The 17826-nt window shown below is 41.5% G+C and overlaps 1 protein-coding gene across 1 annotated transcript; it reads right to left on the bottom strand.

Annotated features, from left to right (window-relative positions):
- Positions 1–8007: 8007 nt before the first annotated feature.
- Positions 8008–16832, bottom strand: LOC143330046 (high-affinity choline transporter 1-like). Its single transcript, XM_076746208.1, has 9 exons — positions 16736–16832; positions 14922–15179; positions 14319–14432; positions 13352–13507; positions 13064–13212; positions 12294–12437; positions 11825–11978; positions 10151–10368; positions 8008–9480 (listed from the first exon to the last, which is right to left on the bottom strand). The coding sequence occupies exons 2-9, from the start codon at positions 15103–15105 to the stop codon at positions 8827–8829; spliced, it is 1773 nt and encodes a 590-aa protein (XP_076602323.1). The 5' UTR covers positions 15106–15179; positions 16736–16832; the 3' UTR covers positions 8008–8826.
- Between the last annotated feature and the right edge of the window lie 994 nt (positions 16833–17826).

Below are 17826 nucleotides of genomic sequence, written 5' to 3' on the forward strand. Positions count from 1 at the left end.
ACCACAGACCACAGGCATAATTTCATTTCGCTCCTGGAGGAAGACGTGTATTAGACATTATCAACTCTTGTGATGCAGAGCCTAATAAGGATGTTTACTACCTTCAGACATGATTGATTTACATCGCGTTCTAATTTTATGAATCAGAAACTGTTGCGAGGTGGAGTATCTGTGTTTTTTACAGAATAAATGATGTGGCAGGTTGGATCTCGAGGGACGGTGTTTAACTGTCAGGAAGAGCTCTGCCTCTGCTTCTGTGGATTTACTGTGGCAAACTGTCTAATATGAAACCAACTGAGACTGAAAGCAGACTGCTAATGACACAGATTTGATCTGAAACACAAAGGAATGAAGGAAAACTGAAACTCTCCCAGCACAACAGTAATCACTGACATGGCAGAACGTGTATACCACTTTCACATCTGTCCTGTAAATATGAATCTCCAGTCGGCATCTTAGCTTAGCAGGTGATGTGGCTTACTGCTGTGTTCATGTCACACAGAAACTGTGACGATAAAACATCAGTTGCAGAACATTAGTACAATGTACTCACTAAGTGATGCATGTCTGTTTTCCCAGTCTCTGTTACTGTGCAGTAATATTCTTGCCATAGCTCCAGTGGTAATAAATCCAATAATTTATGCTCCTGTCTGAAGTATTGCTAGCATTAATAAAACGTACCCTGGGGACAGGGTGGCTGTGTGTCAGTGTGTGTATGCAATGAAAAATAAAATGACTACAAAAAGGCAGTTACACAAGCAAAGGAGCAAAGCTGATGGTCTCATTATGTAACATGGTGAAGATGCAAGGTGCAAATTACACCTGCATAGTGAACATATGAAGTCATAAAGAGGCAGAAAGTGAGACGGACTCTCATGTAAAAAAACTGTGTGGAAATGTCTGAATACAACAAAAATGGATGGTTACAGATCTAACAGTAGCCAACGTTTTTCATGGCCAGACAACTTCAACAAAAGGACATCTGAAACAAAATATATCAGGTTGCATGTTTAAGTATGTAACCCAAGACCAGGTGTGGCTCAGGCTGGCCTCTCTGGTTTTCATGGCCAGCTTGCCGACCTCGACTATAGAGGGGGAGATGCAGCAGTTTAACATGATGGACTGGACAAAAAACACAGCGTCACTGACAGGCAGTCACTGAAAATGAATGGAAAAAGGCATCACAGTAATTGACAAATTGTTGGATTGTCATGTGACCTCTCGATTTAAACTCAGCAACAAAACTGGATAAATGTGCAAACTGAAGAAAGGAGAAACCCTGCTTTGACTTCCCATGAGATCAGCTCTGAAGTGAACAGACAGGAACAGCAAGGACAGAGCTGCTGGGTGGGTGGACACTCTCAGTCCAGCCCATCCCTCATATGAGCTAAGGGTGCAACAGTAAATGTCTGGCCTTCCCATTCATTCCTCCCTCCTTCCCTTCTTCCTCCTCGATCCCAAGAAGTGGAGCACTTAGCTTAATGTGAATAACGATGGTGACTGTTTTCCAGGCTGGCCGTAATCTGCAGTAAATGGGCCAAGATTTATTGCTAGAAATTACATCATCCCCCTCTCTGTCTCCTCTTTAGCTAACCTTTGTTCTTCCATTCAGCGTCTTATTATTCAGTCGTCTTTGCTCGGGTTTCCAGTTATTGTTTCTTTTGTGCCGCATACACGACTGTTTTCTGCCTCTCTCAGATGAATTCACGTCAGTTTGCTTTACAGGTAAAATGTTAGATGGGTAGAACAGCCAACACATCTAAATACAGTAATGAAAAGTAAAAGATCCAGGGAAGATACTGCAAATGATTTCCCACAGTTTGTCTCATAAACCTGAGCTTTCGGTCACTTTCAAGCCTTCATTCCTCCTCCTCTGCTCCTTTGTTCACTCCCTTTCAGCTACACCTCTTGGCTCTGAGCCATTCATATATTTTATAACCTCTTTATATTATCCTATCAGTTTAAAGTGTGTGAGGGTACTTCCCATAAAGAAGTATGGACAGCTTAAAGTAATGGACTCCTCCATTTTGGAGCCAATCTATTGTCTGTCTGTCTGTCTGTCCCACTTTGGTGAATGTGATATCTCAGCAACACAAAGTGTCATTTCATCTGGCACATATGTTCATTTCAACTCAAAGATGAACTGATTAGATTTTGGGATCATGACAAAACCATGACATTTCTGGCCATTATTCAACATCATAACTCAGGAACAGGAGGGCAGATTGTGACGATATTTCACATTTGGTCAGATACTGAATTAGTGACACTAATCTTGGGCGTCCACCTTCAAACTGTGCTGATTGTTTAGATCTTCTGTGCTGCTGAGTTGAAAATGTGTGTGAAGCCTCTGCGTTTTCTAATCTTGGCAGCAGCATCCATGTTTGAAGCACTGCAGTCCACCATAAGATCACTGGTTCTGCTGGTCTTCAAAGTCTTCACTACATATATGAGTCTGTGCAGACATGGATGCAAGCAGCAACCTGACTGGTTGGTGTAGGAATGCAATCATGAGGTGGTAATTCTAGTTTGACTTGAGCAGCATCAGTAATGACCAAAAGAGTGGAGCAAGTTCAAGCTGCATCTCAATCTGAAGCTCATCTGTCTCCATACATCAGACCAGCCAGTCGGTGTTTTCATATACACGGATGTAACAGCCAAGAGGATCATTTAAACCGGCATAGAAATCTATTATTAGGCATTAAAACATAGCTGTTATTAAAAGTTCAAAGTAATTAAAATATAGGATGATATGTAATCAATAAATAAAAGATAAGGGGAGTCAAGGGGCGTTCTGTTTTGTCTTTTCATCAGCACTTCCAACTGCCTTCCTGCCTTTTTTTGTGTGTGTTATTTTAGAGAGAATAAGTCATGAGCTGTGCTGCAGGGCTGAACGTATGTCTCTCTCTGTGTACGTGTGAATTACATGCTACATGCTACGGATGACGTTCAGGGAATTCTGTGTGGTTCTCAAACACAGAGGAGGCTTCAGCGAGGACAAAGCTTGGGTCGTGAAGCCTGCGGCAAGGCTGTGGGGTTGAGAGAGATATATGCAGTGTATGGATACATATGCAGAGACCAGCTGGGAGTTCAATCAGAGGATTGTGGTGGTACACAAATGATGAACATCAGAGGTTGTGTGTTTTTCAGTGGATTATGTAGGGGCCAATGATCCATCAAGCAGCTCCATTCGGGGAGAATAAGACTTGGTATTTGTTTATTTCACCCTAACAAGAGGGTGTTCACGCAATTATACTAAAACAATGTTCTTGCATTATACAAGGTGCTTTGTACAACACAGTGTTTAACCACCTCCTGTGTCAAAGCCTAAATGCTTGCTGTTTCTGAGTAGCTACTTACACTGGGATTTTTAGCATTTTCCAATGCTTGTTGCTTGTGGGTCTTGTTGAATCCTGGTTCTGACTGTGCACATATTATTTGAATATCATATGCACCAAAACAGAGTATAATGAAAACAAAAACTACCATTGTTTTTCTACATTATTCTCATTTAAATGGAGAAAAAAAGTTTATGTTTATTATTATTTCCAATATGAAAACAAAACTTGTCATACTTGGAAAAGCACAAGTGTCCCGGTAAGGCATGACAGTGACACAGTGAGCCAGCATGCAGAACACCCCCCTGAACCTGAAACAGCTGGACGGACTTCATCTAATATTCATTTCATCATTTAAACCTGTGCTTTTCCCACTGTGACATGTCAAATGTCTTCTCAGGTAGAGCTCAGGCATCGGTATCTTTCCAGGCTGTCACAAGTTATCACCAAAATGCTAATTTCCATATGTCATTCTGCCCTTTCCTTTTAATTGCTTTATAACTGACTAGAAAACAGATGATTAAATAAAAACCTGGTCGACATATGTCTCCCCCAACCAGTTCCACCAGTTCCCTGGTAATATATCACTTTCCTCTCCAAGCTGCCTGCTGCTTGTTTGATTTATATGAATCTCACAAATAGTGTCTCTGATCATGTCCTTATACACCGTATCTGCATGCATCTTAGCAGCGGTGCCTTATGATCACACAGGAAATACTACTTTCCAGTGAATGTTTTTGTTAGATGAAAACACCTTTTAAACATGCAGCCTTATAATATTCAGACCAATCTCAGGTCTGTCACCTGCAGGCGAGACATCCGACTCTGCGGCAGGTTTCATTGGCACTTACACTAATAACTATTATTCCTGCTCACATACCTCAGCCTCTTTCTACAGACAGAATAATAGCTTACTGTCAGGTATTGGTCTGGAGGCATGGAAGGTGCATGGAAGCGGTGACAGTGAGAGAGGTGTAACATCCACGTCTGAATCAGCTGTGTTATTATGAGACCCTCATTTCAGATTTAGAGATTGTGAACGTGATTTAATCAGGCAAGACTGAAATGCACATCAGGGACTGTTATAGAAGCGGCTCTAAATGGTATCATATCATTAGATAACAGCTAAGTTACAAATCAGGATGGAAAAAAACCCCAGCATGGAGCTTTTTCATAGATGAACAGGATATGATTCCTTACAGCACAATAAAGGTTGATGTAAAGGCTGTTTATTGTGCTGCTGTTAAACATCTAAAATCAAATTTGGTGCATGCTAAGGTGTTAATCATAACCCAAAGTTTAGAACATGGACCTGACTTGTGAGTTAGGTGCCTTCACCTGAGATGACTCTTTCATCCTTTTCCCATTTCTTTAACTGTGTGCAAACTAATGTCTTAATAATGAGTACTTACTCATATTCCTATTAATTAACATCATAGAGCTTCAAACAAAAATGTTTTGATCAGACTCCAGTTTGAGCCTTTTAATACACCACTTGCAGTCAACAAGCAACTTCAAACACACACACACACACACACACACACACACACACACACACACACACACACACTCAGTTCTTAACACCTTTAGTTGTTTCTGCTTGGATGGCGGAGTTTAATACTATGAAGAAAAACACAATTTGAAGGTTTCTTCCATCAGCCAGGGTTAGATTGGTGTAGTGATGCTGGGGTCTGAGCAGCGTGTGTATTTGTTTGAGTGTGTGTGTGTGTGTGTGTGTGTGTGTGTGTGTGTGTGTGTGTGTGCATGTGTGTGAAAAAGAGATTGACAGCACTGACAGTTTTGGCAGTTATAAGAGTCTGAGGCAGGCGTTTTGATTGATGCGTCCAAGCAGGCGGCAACCACTAGATTAAACCCTCCACCAGTCAGTGCACACCCTGTACACACACACACACACACACACACACACACACACAGTATCCACATCCAGATCAGGTATCATATGTTGCTCATATCTTATTAAATAGTTGAAAATAAAACAAAATTTAAAAGCAAATGTGTGCGAAACAAAACATGTAAAGGTGCAAATCTGTAAATTTTAAAACAATAAGACAGTAACAGTAATGCTGGTATGTACATATGGAGAGAGAAAACCAAATCATGACTGTGCTAAATCATATAATTTATTCAACTCACCTCACATATGTTTACAACTATACTCTTATAGACACTGCATGAATAAATAAATAAATAGCTGTAATTTCACTGTCAACAAACATCATTTTCAATGCTGCATTTAAAAGTAGATTAATTTGTTCCTATGCTTTTTTCGGTATATACATTTATCACACAAAAATACAGCATCATTGCAATTTTACGACATAGAGCCACAGATGTGCCAGTTCAACAGCTGACACTGATTCTTTTCTGTGCGCGTTCAGGTTTGTGAATGAACCGAAGCTACGACACACTCATCATGAGGCTTTTCAGATGAGGAGAAAAGTTTACATTCACATTGAGATTGCCTGACACTTTGCATGGCATCAAACCAGCAGCCACCCTGCTCAGTTTGAAGCTGATGTCATCATGGTAGCAAATCATGAATCCCACAACTGTTGTTAATGTTTTAGAGACAGGACGGGATCGGGTTGGGATTTAATGTGTCTACTGTACCTCAGCAGATATGGCTCCATACAGGGATCAAGACCCCTTCTCTCTAAAGACGAACTAAGGCCATCTCACCACCGTAAAGGATAAGGCTGGTGTTATAGTAGGTTTTTCTTATTGTCACCAAAGCCCCTCGAAAGACCAAACAGACAATGTATTGATCCCACCAACATGTATTATCTGCCAGCTTGTTCCTCTGCACCACAGAGCTCCACTGTTGCCCAAAAAACTACTGAGAACACATCAGCGAGAGACAGCTTTTCACTGGATGACACATTCCTTTAGTAAGATTAACACAGGTGTTGTAGTTTAATATGAGTCAGTTCCTGCTGCTGTAAATACTCAATAGTACACCCAGTGTGTATTTATCTGCAATTGAAAATAGTCCCCAGTTTATGCACCATTTACATCTGCTGTAGGGATGAATGGGCTTGCAATTGAGTGCCATAGATGTCATAGAGAAGTCAGAGAATACAGAGAGACAGATTAAAACACTGTAGGTTTTGGTATCACTTGTTGGCAATCAATTAAATGCTCAGTATCACCAGCCTTATCCTTTAACTGAAAAATGATTTCTACAGAAGTGGTCACTTTTTGCAAGTGTTCCAGACGCTCATTTTCCACGGCTGACCTTTGAATTAAGGCGAGTCCATAGATTCAAAAAGACGGCAACAAACCACAACAATTCTGGGAGGAAACAAACACAGAGAAGTCAAGTGGACAATAGTAACACTTAAAGATGCCAAAAATCATTGTATGAAGTGACAGCTGCTTGACTTGAGTCTCCATATACAGAGCAGCAGGGTGCCTGACTTTGAGGACTTTACTGTATTTATGAGGGTGCTCAACCAGCTACATTTCAGCCTTCATCACTGAATATAACACACTGAACAAACCTTTAAGAACTGTAGTTTCTAACCTCTTCGCAGCATTAATCAAATGTCCTGAGGGCTAATCAACTGGGGATTGGATCAATAATGACCGGTGCCACTGACACCATACCGGGAGGAACAATCATTTCCTGTCTCCCCTAACCTGCTGTGGCTGGCCAGTCAATACAGGTTTAGTTTGAGTGAGCAAACTATCACACACAAATTTCAAAATGTCCTCTGTGAGATCATTTTAAAGGACCACATCAGTCCTTAAAAATTATATCAATGAAGTATATTGTTGGTTGAAGCCAATCAAAGCTTGCTGTAGTGTTTTGGGATGTCTGACTGCTCATACCAAGCTTCCACTGGATTCCATTCAATCATACGTGAACTTGCAAAATGAACATCACATATGTGCTTTTATTCTCATCAGCTGTAAATGCACATTAATTCAAAGATGGATCACACAATCACAAGTTTGACAAAAACAGAGATTGCAAGTTGATTTTCACAGCGTATGGAGATGAATGGAAGCCAATGGCTGTCTGGAAGGAAAAAAAATCAGATACTGAGGTTTATATTGGACATTTGAATTTGGGTGGTGTGTAATGAATGCCAGAGCTCATATGAAATTACATTCATACTGTTCAGAATTATTCTGCAGCGCACCTTCTATGTCCAGTGGAGGCATTCAGTGCCAAAAAGTGTGGCCTTATACAGTTAATGATGATCTTTTTATGTTTAATTAAGACCATTATCTTTACTTAAAGCTGCTCTGTATTTTTATTCAAACATTGAATCAAGTTCCCAATGAATGTCAAATAACAGATAATGATCATCCGCCCCTACAGACAGTTTTAGCATCTTTCAGCTAATTGTTTTGGATTTCCATCCCACAACTCTTTTTTTTATTCCCACTGCTCTTTCAAGCAGCTCCTTACAACAAAAACCTTTGATAAACCCAGTGTACACTACTTGCCGTAGTTGTAGCTGGTGAACATAATGGAGTATTTTGAGGCTAAGAGCTAGATAACTCCCTCAGGAGCTGGTGGAGAACAAAACTGAGCTCAAAGGAGAGTGAATATTGCACTTACATTCATCAGATTATGCCTCACCAATATTGTAATTGCATCATAGGGATATTGTCCGAATAATTCATTTTCAAAGTGATATTTTGATGGTATGCGGTTCTTCACTCTTTACTTACTGTGTGTGGAATTAGCGAGTATGACCAGAGGACTAAGAGCAAGGTGAACACACAACATAAAATGATAATAATTAAAAAAAAAAAAAGTTAAAAACAACGACAGTCACTTTCAAATTCAGTACAATGTATCTACCTATACAACATAGATCCTAAAAACATTATTGCTCTATCAATAAATATACTCTACGTAAATTTAAAACCTAAAGTCTGAAAAGTTTCTGGAGCATTCACGTGATGCCACTATGTTGTCAGGTGTACATGTACATCAACACACACACACACACACACACACACTCACACACACACACACACACACACACACACACACACTGCTATTTAGATGTGAACACAGTGCCTTGGTTATATATTGCACTACTCTCATTACCCACAGCAAACCCTTGTAGATGTTGTCACATACTGCATGTCCACTGTAGTCTCTCATGGTTTCCCCTTAAAAATCCCTCTGATGACTGCAGCGGCACTTAAATTAAAGTGGTTGTTGTGGTTTCACTGAGTCATGATAAAAAAAATGCGAGAATGAGTATGGTATGTTTGACACAGCTGATTTACTGTCAACCTCCTGGTTCTCGGCAAGGGATATTTAAAAAGAAGGAGGCACCATGTCATCAGCATAAAACAAACTTGTGGAGTCACTCGGAAGCCACAGCAGATTTCTGTTGATTTGGCTTCCAGTGCGGCAGTAGCAAGTTTCCTGAAGAATGTTGATGCCTCTTTGATTATTCCTTCTTCTTCAAATTCCTTGGTTTCCTTGTGCCTTTGTTGCCTAGTCTTCATTGTGAAAAGCCTCTGGACTAGACGCCCCATCATCACTGAGGATCTCAGTGTTGGAGAATGTCCCAGCGAGTGGCGCGCCCAGGCCCTGGTTGACAGGCGCCATCTCCGAAAGAATGATGTTATCATGGTTGCTCACTAGAGTGGCTTTGTCCATGATCTCCTTGCTATGCTTGGACACCACGGCATCCAGGAAGTCGTACTTGTGTGACAACATACCACTTTCAAACAGGTACTTTGTCAGGTAAGAAACAGCCACATTTGCCAAGAAGGATGCCACCATGGACATGGACTTGAACGGGAATCTCTGCTGGACAAAGTACTCCACATCCCCAGTGAGGTGGTGGACCTTCTCCTGGGTCACCCAACCGGGATAATAGATGAAGGGTGGAAGTTTGAGGTAGGGCTCCCCTCCACCAATGCGCAGCAAAAGACCAACGACATAGGCAGCCACAGAGCCATAGGTGTTGGTGCCTTTGACGAATAACACACTGAGGAGCTGGGGAAAGATGATGACGTAGACCAAGTCGGAGCTCAGGTACCACAGGCCATACACCGATCCTGTTAACAGCGCCATAGCAGTGGCAAGAGCTCCGAATACAAAAATGGTGATGCGCATCACCCAAACAATCTCACTATCTGAGGCCTGGAGGAGATAAGAAAGAAATGACAGAGTGAAGAAGAAAAAGGAAAATGTGGAGAGGGCAAGTTTGAGAACGCATAGGTATAACAATCTACAGCCATGATAGGAGAGCTATGAGTCTGCACTGAAATGCCAACCTGCTAATGTTCCCCATTGTCACCATCTTAGCTTAGCGTGCTAGCATTTACATTTCTTAATTAGCATTAGACACAAAGTGTGTCTGAGGCTGAAGGGAATGCAAAATGTTTTTCAGGTATTTGGTAATAAACCAAATGACTAGACAAATTAAAATTTTGACCTGATGATGGTTCTGGATGTACAGTCATTTGGATGTCAGTACAAAGTTTTGAGTAATCCATCCAATAGTTGCTGAGATATTTCAGACTGACTGACCGACACAGTCACCATAGAACCTTGCCACTAGTGTGGCTATCAAGCGAAATACTTCATATCAGCAGGAGATTGATACATAATCCAATCTATTTTTGAGAGTATTTCATTTTTCAGTTGTCTGAAGGGTTGGGATGTTCATCAAGTACAATAAGTAACATCTGACAGACTTGTAAATCACTGCAGTGGAACGAGAATTGATTTATGGATTATTTGACTGATGCTCGCAACCACTGGCTCAAATGGTGCAGATGTGTTTTAGTATTATTGTCGGCACTCTTACCGACTGCCGAAAGGCGAGCTGATAGATGTTCCTGGCAAACATGGAGCTGGCTGAGAGAATGGATGAGTCTGCTGACGACATGACCGCAGCTGACACCGCCCCCAGACCAAAGAAGGAGACGTAGGGCGGGCAGAGGTGCTGAAGCACTATGGGAAGGATCATGTCAGACTGATCCTTATCCTTCGGTGCAAGGGACCCATAAGAGGTCTGGTTCCAGTCTGGAAGAAGAAATGGGAGCCATAGTCAAAAATATATTGTTGTCAAGGCTTATTTTTTGACTTCTCATGAACTGATCAGTAATATTCAATGTGCCCAAGATTATCTACGTGACATATCAGTTTAATTTAATTTTCATTTTTTAAACAATTATTGTATTGAATGATATGTGTCATGCTAACATTAGTTAATAAACACTGAACCCATAGTAAAGCTGAGGCTGATGGTAGTTTGTTCATAATCTAAAGTATTTGACAAATTGAGGAAACAGTGCTCAATGAAAAGCTAAAAGGGCACCAAAGTGATTATAATTCATCCTGAGGAGAACATGAATGTGTGTAGGCCGTCCAAATTTTCCAATCCATCCAAGAGTCATTGAGCTATTTCAGTCAAAATTCTAAGTGACACCTCATTGTGGTGCTAGAAGAAAAGACAGAGGATCACCAAAGTCAGCAGGATTCACCATCTGAAAACCATGAATGTCTTTTGTTCTACTGAACTGAAACAAGCAAGTCCATACTGAAGGTGCTCTCCTGCCCTTCATAGACATCAAACTCCACTCCACTGCAGTCTCATCCTCCCATTCAGCGGGCCAACTTTTGTTTTAATAAATCTCTATCCTCTGACATCCATCTATCTTTCTGCCACTTTTTTCATCCCTCTTCATCCTCCAGAGGTATACATACTCCCCTAGATATTCCCAGGCAGTGGTTGATTAGTGCCTGTTACACATGAAACAGCTTCAGACGGGCGAGATTAATTAGCTGCTCTTCAGATGTAATATTCACTAAATCGGCATGGTCTGATGGCTTTCTCCTCTGCCCGTCGTGACAGAATCCGTCTGATGTTGTTTACCCTCCAGATACTGTATGCATCTGCATTTACACATCTGAAAATAAAAAAGCTGCCAGGGTGTAAACAACCCAGGAAGGCATTGTGTTCCTTTTGATCACACTTTCCTGTTTCGATAAGGGATCAGATTCCTGGATGTTTCCGATGTCTTGTGATGTTTCATTAACTGCTTAATAAATGTGTGTGTGTGTGTGCGCGCGCGTGCGCGTGCACATCTTTCACGGATCAGTGTCTGATATGTCTGCATTCATCTGTGATATGACATGAACAGCGGCAATCCAGATGTAAATGTGTACATGTGCAGAGGTTGGTCATTTTGGGTCATTTGTAGGCATCTAATCTAGATGTTAATAACATGTAGTTGTAGCTATTTGATCAATACCGAATCAATACTTACCAATATTTAGTAGTAGTATATGCTTGGAAAAATGGCTATACACAGAGTTACCTCCATTTACTCACGTTTTACTTCCACATGTTCTGAAGTGACTTGAATATGCTACGTTCTGAGGGCGTCAGAGTGACTAACAGGAATTGAGTGCTGGGGTCCTCAAGAATCGCTTCAATTCTAGCAAAGCCCTGGTGTGTGTTTGTGTATATATTTACCAGTGGAGGCCCCTATAGCTCCTATGAGGACCGAGGGGACGGCCATGACCAGGCAGCCGAAGGCGGCGAGGAAGGAAAGGACCTGTGCGTAGGTAGCTGAAGAGGCAGAAAGAACCCGTTGAAAATAGACCTGCCAGGGAATCCCCCCCAACATCTAGAAACAGAAACACCATAGTAAATAGTCATGATTCATAACAGACAGCTAGACCACCACACCTCTGAAACTTACTCTTAACAGCAAATGTTACAAGTCTGTTTTGCAATTGTGCTTTCAATTACTGTAAATGATACTAATAATCAATTGCTCTTCACCTTTAGAGGAAACTTTGAACAAACAAACAAAAATCACATGCCCTGTGCCTGAACTGTACCTTAAAAGCAACACTTGACAGTGGAATCAGAATATGCATGCAATTTACCTTACCCTTAGTCTCTTGATGAATTTTCTGATAAAAAAAATATAACTTACCAGCAAACAGAAGTTGTCCAACCAGAGCCATTTGTCTTCAGGCTCAATCTTCCCCAGCCAGGGTGACTGATAGATTGTTTCCTTGGCTGTAACACTGATGTCCGACACGGCAGGATTGGACATGGCAAAAGGCACGCTGATCCACTGATGAAGAGGAGGGCATCAGAAGGCAAATATTATTATTGTTATATAGATATTCAGTCATTTTAATGTGATTCTGCTGTCAAAGCTGCTGACACTGACAGTAGACCAAAGCTCTATTTATTGTTTACTTCTTGTCTACCCATTCTTTATACTGGTGTCTTTAGACGTAAGTCAGTATGCAGTGGCGGGCTCAGGCTGTCTGAGGGGCAGGGGTGGAAAAACTAAAAAGGGTACCAGCACACAGAGAATTGTGATGCATTTATGGTGAGATACTTTCAAACCCTGCTGGGCAACTTTCTCTTATTTGATCCACACAATGTCTCCTTTAAGGGGAATTTGTCGTGCTGAATGAATGCACTTTAATTAGTGTTTTGATCAGATTGCACATCAGTATATGGATGCCTGTTATCTTTTAGAGATTTCTGGCAAGAAACTGGTCAAAACACCTCTAAGGTTAGATAAAATGTTGGCTAATGACAGCTTGACATTGTGAACCGAAAGATCAAGGTAAAAACTTTGTCCCTCAAACTATACTGGTATTTAATCATGCTGAAGTCCATCCAATGCTTGAACTCATTGTCGCCTCTAGAGTCCCTGGCTTGGTAGATGCTGACAGTAAAACTCACCAAGCCCACAAAGATACAGAAGAGCTGGACCACATCTGTGTATGCCACGGAGTAGAGTCCTCCAACCAGTGTGTAGAAGGTAGCTATCAGGGCTGAGATCACCACCGACAAGTTGATGTCTATGTCCACGATCACACTCAGAGTGGCACCTGTAGGACCACACATTTAGTTCATCAGAGTGTCAGTCAAAGTGAAGAGGAAAAGTGCACCAGATGTGACAGTTAACTTGTTTTTGTTTGGACATATAAGCCTGTTTCTAACAAGTGATCCTGTCCAATAATCACCCACCCAGTGCGGATAAAATGGCTGCAGACCAGAAGATTTCCCCCATGAGTGCGGGGACGAAGAGCAGGCCGCCCATCCTTTTTCCATATAGTTGCTGGAAGGGATCCAGCATGGTGACATATCCACGAGAACGCATAGGCTTGGCGAAGAAAAGGCCACCTAAAGGATGTCAGACATAAAGGTAAGATGGGCAAATAACTTAAGAAACCATTGTACAATAGGAAGTGTATTTTACAATCTCTGAGTGCTTTGGTGGAATCTAGTGACCTTACAGAACTTCCTGTTTATCTCTGGCTGAAGCAATTTAACATTCCTCTTTACGTGTGATCTACTGTATTTCTTAGAGGACCATACGAGCATTTTGCATGTTTCTGCTACACTGCCTTAAATGGACTGAATCATATAGTGCTTTTCTAATCTTACTGCATCCACACATTCACACACACGCATTCATCCACTCATACCGAGGCTATCATGCAAGGTGCCACCTGCTCAAAATGAGTGATAATTATTCACACACACCGATGGCACGGCGATTGCGGGCAATTTGGGGTTCAGAATCTTGCTCAAGTTCATGTTGTCATGCAGACAAACTACACTACACAACTGCTAAAGTACAGCAGGGCAGTACTGCATTTGTTTTACAGCAATAATCAAACACAGCGATGATGTAGAGTGACAAAAAGAAAAGCAGACATAACCATCACTGTAACAGATTACCTATAATAATGCCATAATACTGTAAAATAAGTGTTAATCAATGGCTGCCTCGAGGAAAAGCACATTCATTAGATTTGTAGTAAATGGCCAAAACATGCAAAATTACTGGTATGGTTTTTGGAGAAATACGTCAATGCTGTTAATTTGCACCAACTCCTGCATTCCCACTGTGCATGGCTCTTTACACACTCCACACTCTTTTCACATCTTTTCACAGTATAAGGACTTAAACAAAGACACTGGTTCTCACCTACTACCAGGCTGAGCGCGTAACCAAAGGGAGCCTGTGCCCAAGCCAGGCCGTAGTCTGGCAGGTAGACATACTCTGCTGTCCCATTGATGTAGCCCCCACCCACCCAAGTAGCTGAAAACAAGAAACACAAGTAAAAAAACAAAAACAAACAAACAACAAAACTGATTTTATGAAAGACTAGTTTGGCGTATGTTGCATAAGTTTATTCTAATAACAGCAATCCTACACGCAATGGTCGAATGGAAAGGAATTCACGAAGATCAAACATTTAGTGCTCGGAAAACAGGCCTGCATTCATTGAAAATATGACACTGATCACTTTCATAGTTTGGACTTTAAGCACATATGAAGAACTTCTTAGTCATCAGTTGTTGTATCTTTAAGTGCTCAGAAGTTTAAGGATGTAACGTTGAAGCTTGTGGTATTAAATTATACTTGTGGCCGCAGTGCTGTTCGTGCGTAAAAGACGGAGTTGGTGGAATTTATTGTTTTCTTCTGGCCTCATTTGATGCCCAAATGTGACAGAATGTGCACACGGGTCATGTTGATCTCCTACCAACTAAGAGAGAATTCAAAGACCCCCGTGGTTAACCTGCTCACCGGTCATTGTAAATCCACCAACGAACAATCCGATATCCCGTCCGCCGACCATGATGCTCTCGCTCCGGTCTCCGCCATCGCCAACACCGGAGTTCTTGTTCTTCCACGCGGCCCAGATCCCCACGAACAGAATCAGGAGGTAGAAGATCACGATAGCCACGAGACCATCGGCGTGGATGGTCATCTTCCCTTCGTCCGCTTCCTTCCGCCGAGATCAAGTGCTATTGCGCGCGGATGACTGGGATTTCATGGAGAGAACTTTGAAGAAAGAAAGGCAGAAACACATTTCTTTCGACTGTGTCTGACTTTGATCAGGAATATGTATTTTATATAATTGTGACACACCATTTTATCAGGTAGCACAGACGAACTGTAATTAAAGCGCTTCCATGCGCATTACCTGGAGCGTGGATAAATCCACGGGAAACTATAAACCTAATTATTATCAGCTTTAGAACACTGTTATCCAAACCTTTTATATGAGGTTACCACATTTTTAAACGCTACAAGATTTAATTTGGACTCAGTTTAAGTTGTTGAGTGATCACACCATGTATATTACAAAACTGACAGATTCCAGTTAGAGGATATAAAGTGGTCCAGATTTCATTTTTTTCTACGCACCGATAATTTTCACGCTTACTGCAAATGTCCAGCCGTGATAATCATAAAATCCACTATTTACCAAAGTAATAGAGGCATACATTATTCTTGCCAATTTTCCAGTTAAAGCCTCAAAAGTGGAATCTCTACAAGAGAAAAATCAAATTTCAATTTCCTGCAAATTACAGTCAGGGAAAACAACATGAGGACGACCTCTAACCAACATTTCTATATGAAAAACTGGAAATTTTTAGTCTAAGTTTAGTTACCAGCCTCCACTATGTGAAATTACTAAAGCGCGACAAAGTCCCTGCATCTAACACATGCAACCAAGAATATAACCTACCAAACTGCTTGCACATTCCTGCTCGTTGACCACGTTTTACCCAACACAATACATTTTTTAGACACACAGCCAGGTGGTGCTGAAAGCCTCTTTGTTTTAAAAAATCTGAACTACTTTCGTGCCTTTCCCCCTTTGATCTTTGCTTAATAGTGCCACCATAAACGATGATGTTTGGACTCTTTCGGTAAAAGCGATGAACAGCGGGCATACCTTATCGTGTCCAGCAGACGCACAAAGCAAGGGAAGAAGAACAACTCCATTAGGTGTTATAAAATCAAAAGATGTGAATCAAAGTAATCCAAGACTAGAAATAGTGGTGCTGATCAGAGGAGTTGACAAATTATTAGTCTAGCACTTGTTGTCCACCTATTAAGACAGTTGAGGCTGTTTTACGCGCGCATTGCTTCCTCGCTTCAGTTCAAGACATCGCTTTCCCCGATTACTGCGCCACTTTACTCACGCGATCTCCTTTACTTTTCAATTAATTCAGAAAAAAAGATGTTCAGGCTGCTTTGTAGCCCAGTATGATTTTAAACATTTGGACGGACATGGTTTTGTTTCCTGTAGCGCTATCGTGCGTAAAAGTCCATTAATGCGTCCCAAACGCGTCAAAAACCTGCGATCCTTTAACCAAAAGAGACCTAAAACAGATGCATAGGGATTTTGTGTCCGATGTGCTGCATCACTAGAATTAGACCTGTGGGTTTCAGCTCCCCGTTACGCTGACACCATTGGTTCCAGGAGGCCAGTATTGCATTATTGATCTCTCTTTAAATCAACATCTGTCACTATGGTTAAATGCAGTTAGAGTCAGCCAACACGTATTTATAAAAGAAGAAAATACTAGAAACGGACATTTTCTTACCTTTCCTTTGGAGAAACAGGTCTAAATAGATTACAGGAGAAAGGCCTTCAAAAGCAGATTTCTTAAAAACAAGTGTCGGACGATTTTGTTGGGAAAATGTGAAGGTACCACAAAGTAATCCTCCTGGACGACCAAACACAATTCTCCTGTGTTGTTTTTTTTAAATCACCAGTGCTGGTAGGAATGACAGAGAGAGGGAGAGGGAAAGAGCGAGGGACGGGGAGAGAGGGTGGAGGTGGGTGGAGGGGTGGAGATGAATGGGAGTGGTGGGTTTATTGGGTGCTGTCAGGGTGGGTAGATGGTGGATGAATGTCTTCCAGGGCAGGACGAAAATAGCGACTAATAGAGAGTGGCATGACGCACAACCTCTCCGGGAAAGCTTTCCAATATTATAATATCATACTGGCAATGGATGGAACCTTTACTTTGCCAGGTTACATTTCAGGCCTGATTTATGATCTTGCGCAGGTCCCCGCTTGCTCCGCGATTAAAGCATCGCGTCTATTCTGCAAACGCAGGCTGTAATGTCGAGGGCGTAAGACCCGCATAGGGTTACTTTTTTATTTTATGACCCACCTCACGCATGAAAGAACATCACCCCACCTCCAAGTCTTTGCATGTAAACATCAAAACTTCCAAACCAACTTGTATGAATCCAGATACTGTAAATCATAAGGAAGGGGCAGTGGCGAACTCAGGTTGTCTGAGGGGCGACAAAAAGAAAGAAAAAGGGATCCAGCGCGCAGAAAGGTGTGATGCATTTACAGTTCCAAACCCCTCTCTAGCATGTAAAGCAGCACATATGGCACCCTATTTTCTCAACTGGAAGGGCAGTTCATCACGTTTTCTTCCACACTGGGCCATTCTGGTGGCGACTTTATGATATTTTATCTACCATGGGGGTTTCCAGGGCCACCAGACCACCGGCAGCAAGGAGCAATGGTGACTCTCAGGACATTATTTCGGTCCCTTTTAGGCCACTTCAAATCAAACCAAATCTAGTCTTTATACATCAAGAATAATTGTGTTTTAAAAGACTACAACTCTCTATATCATGTAAAGATGATTCAAATCTATTATATCACATATTA

The sequence above is a fragment of the Chaetodon auriga genome, chromosome 13 (genome assembly GCF_051107435.1).
Source record: "Chaetodon auriga isolate fChaAug3 chromosome 13, fChaAug3.hap1, whole genome shotgun sequence".
Lineage (NCBI taxonomy): Eukaryota > Metazoa > Chordata > Actinopteri > Chaetodontiformes > Chaetodontidae > Chaetodon > Chaetodon auriga.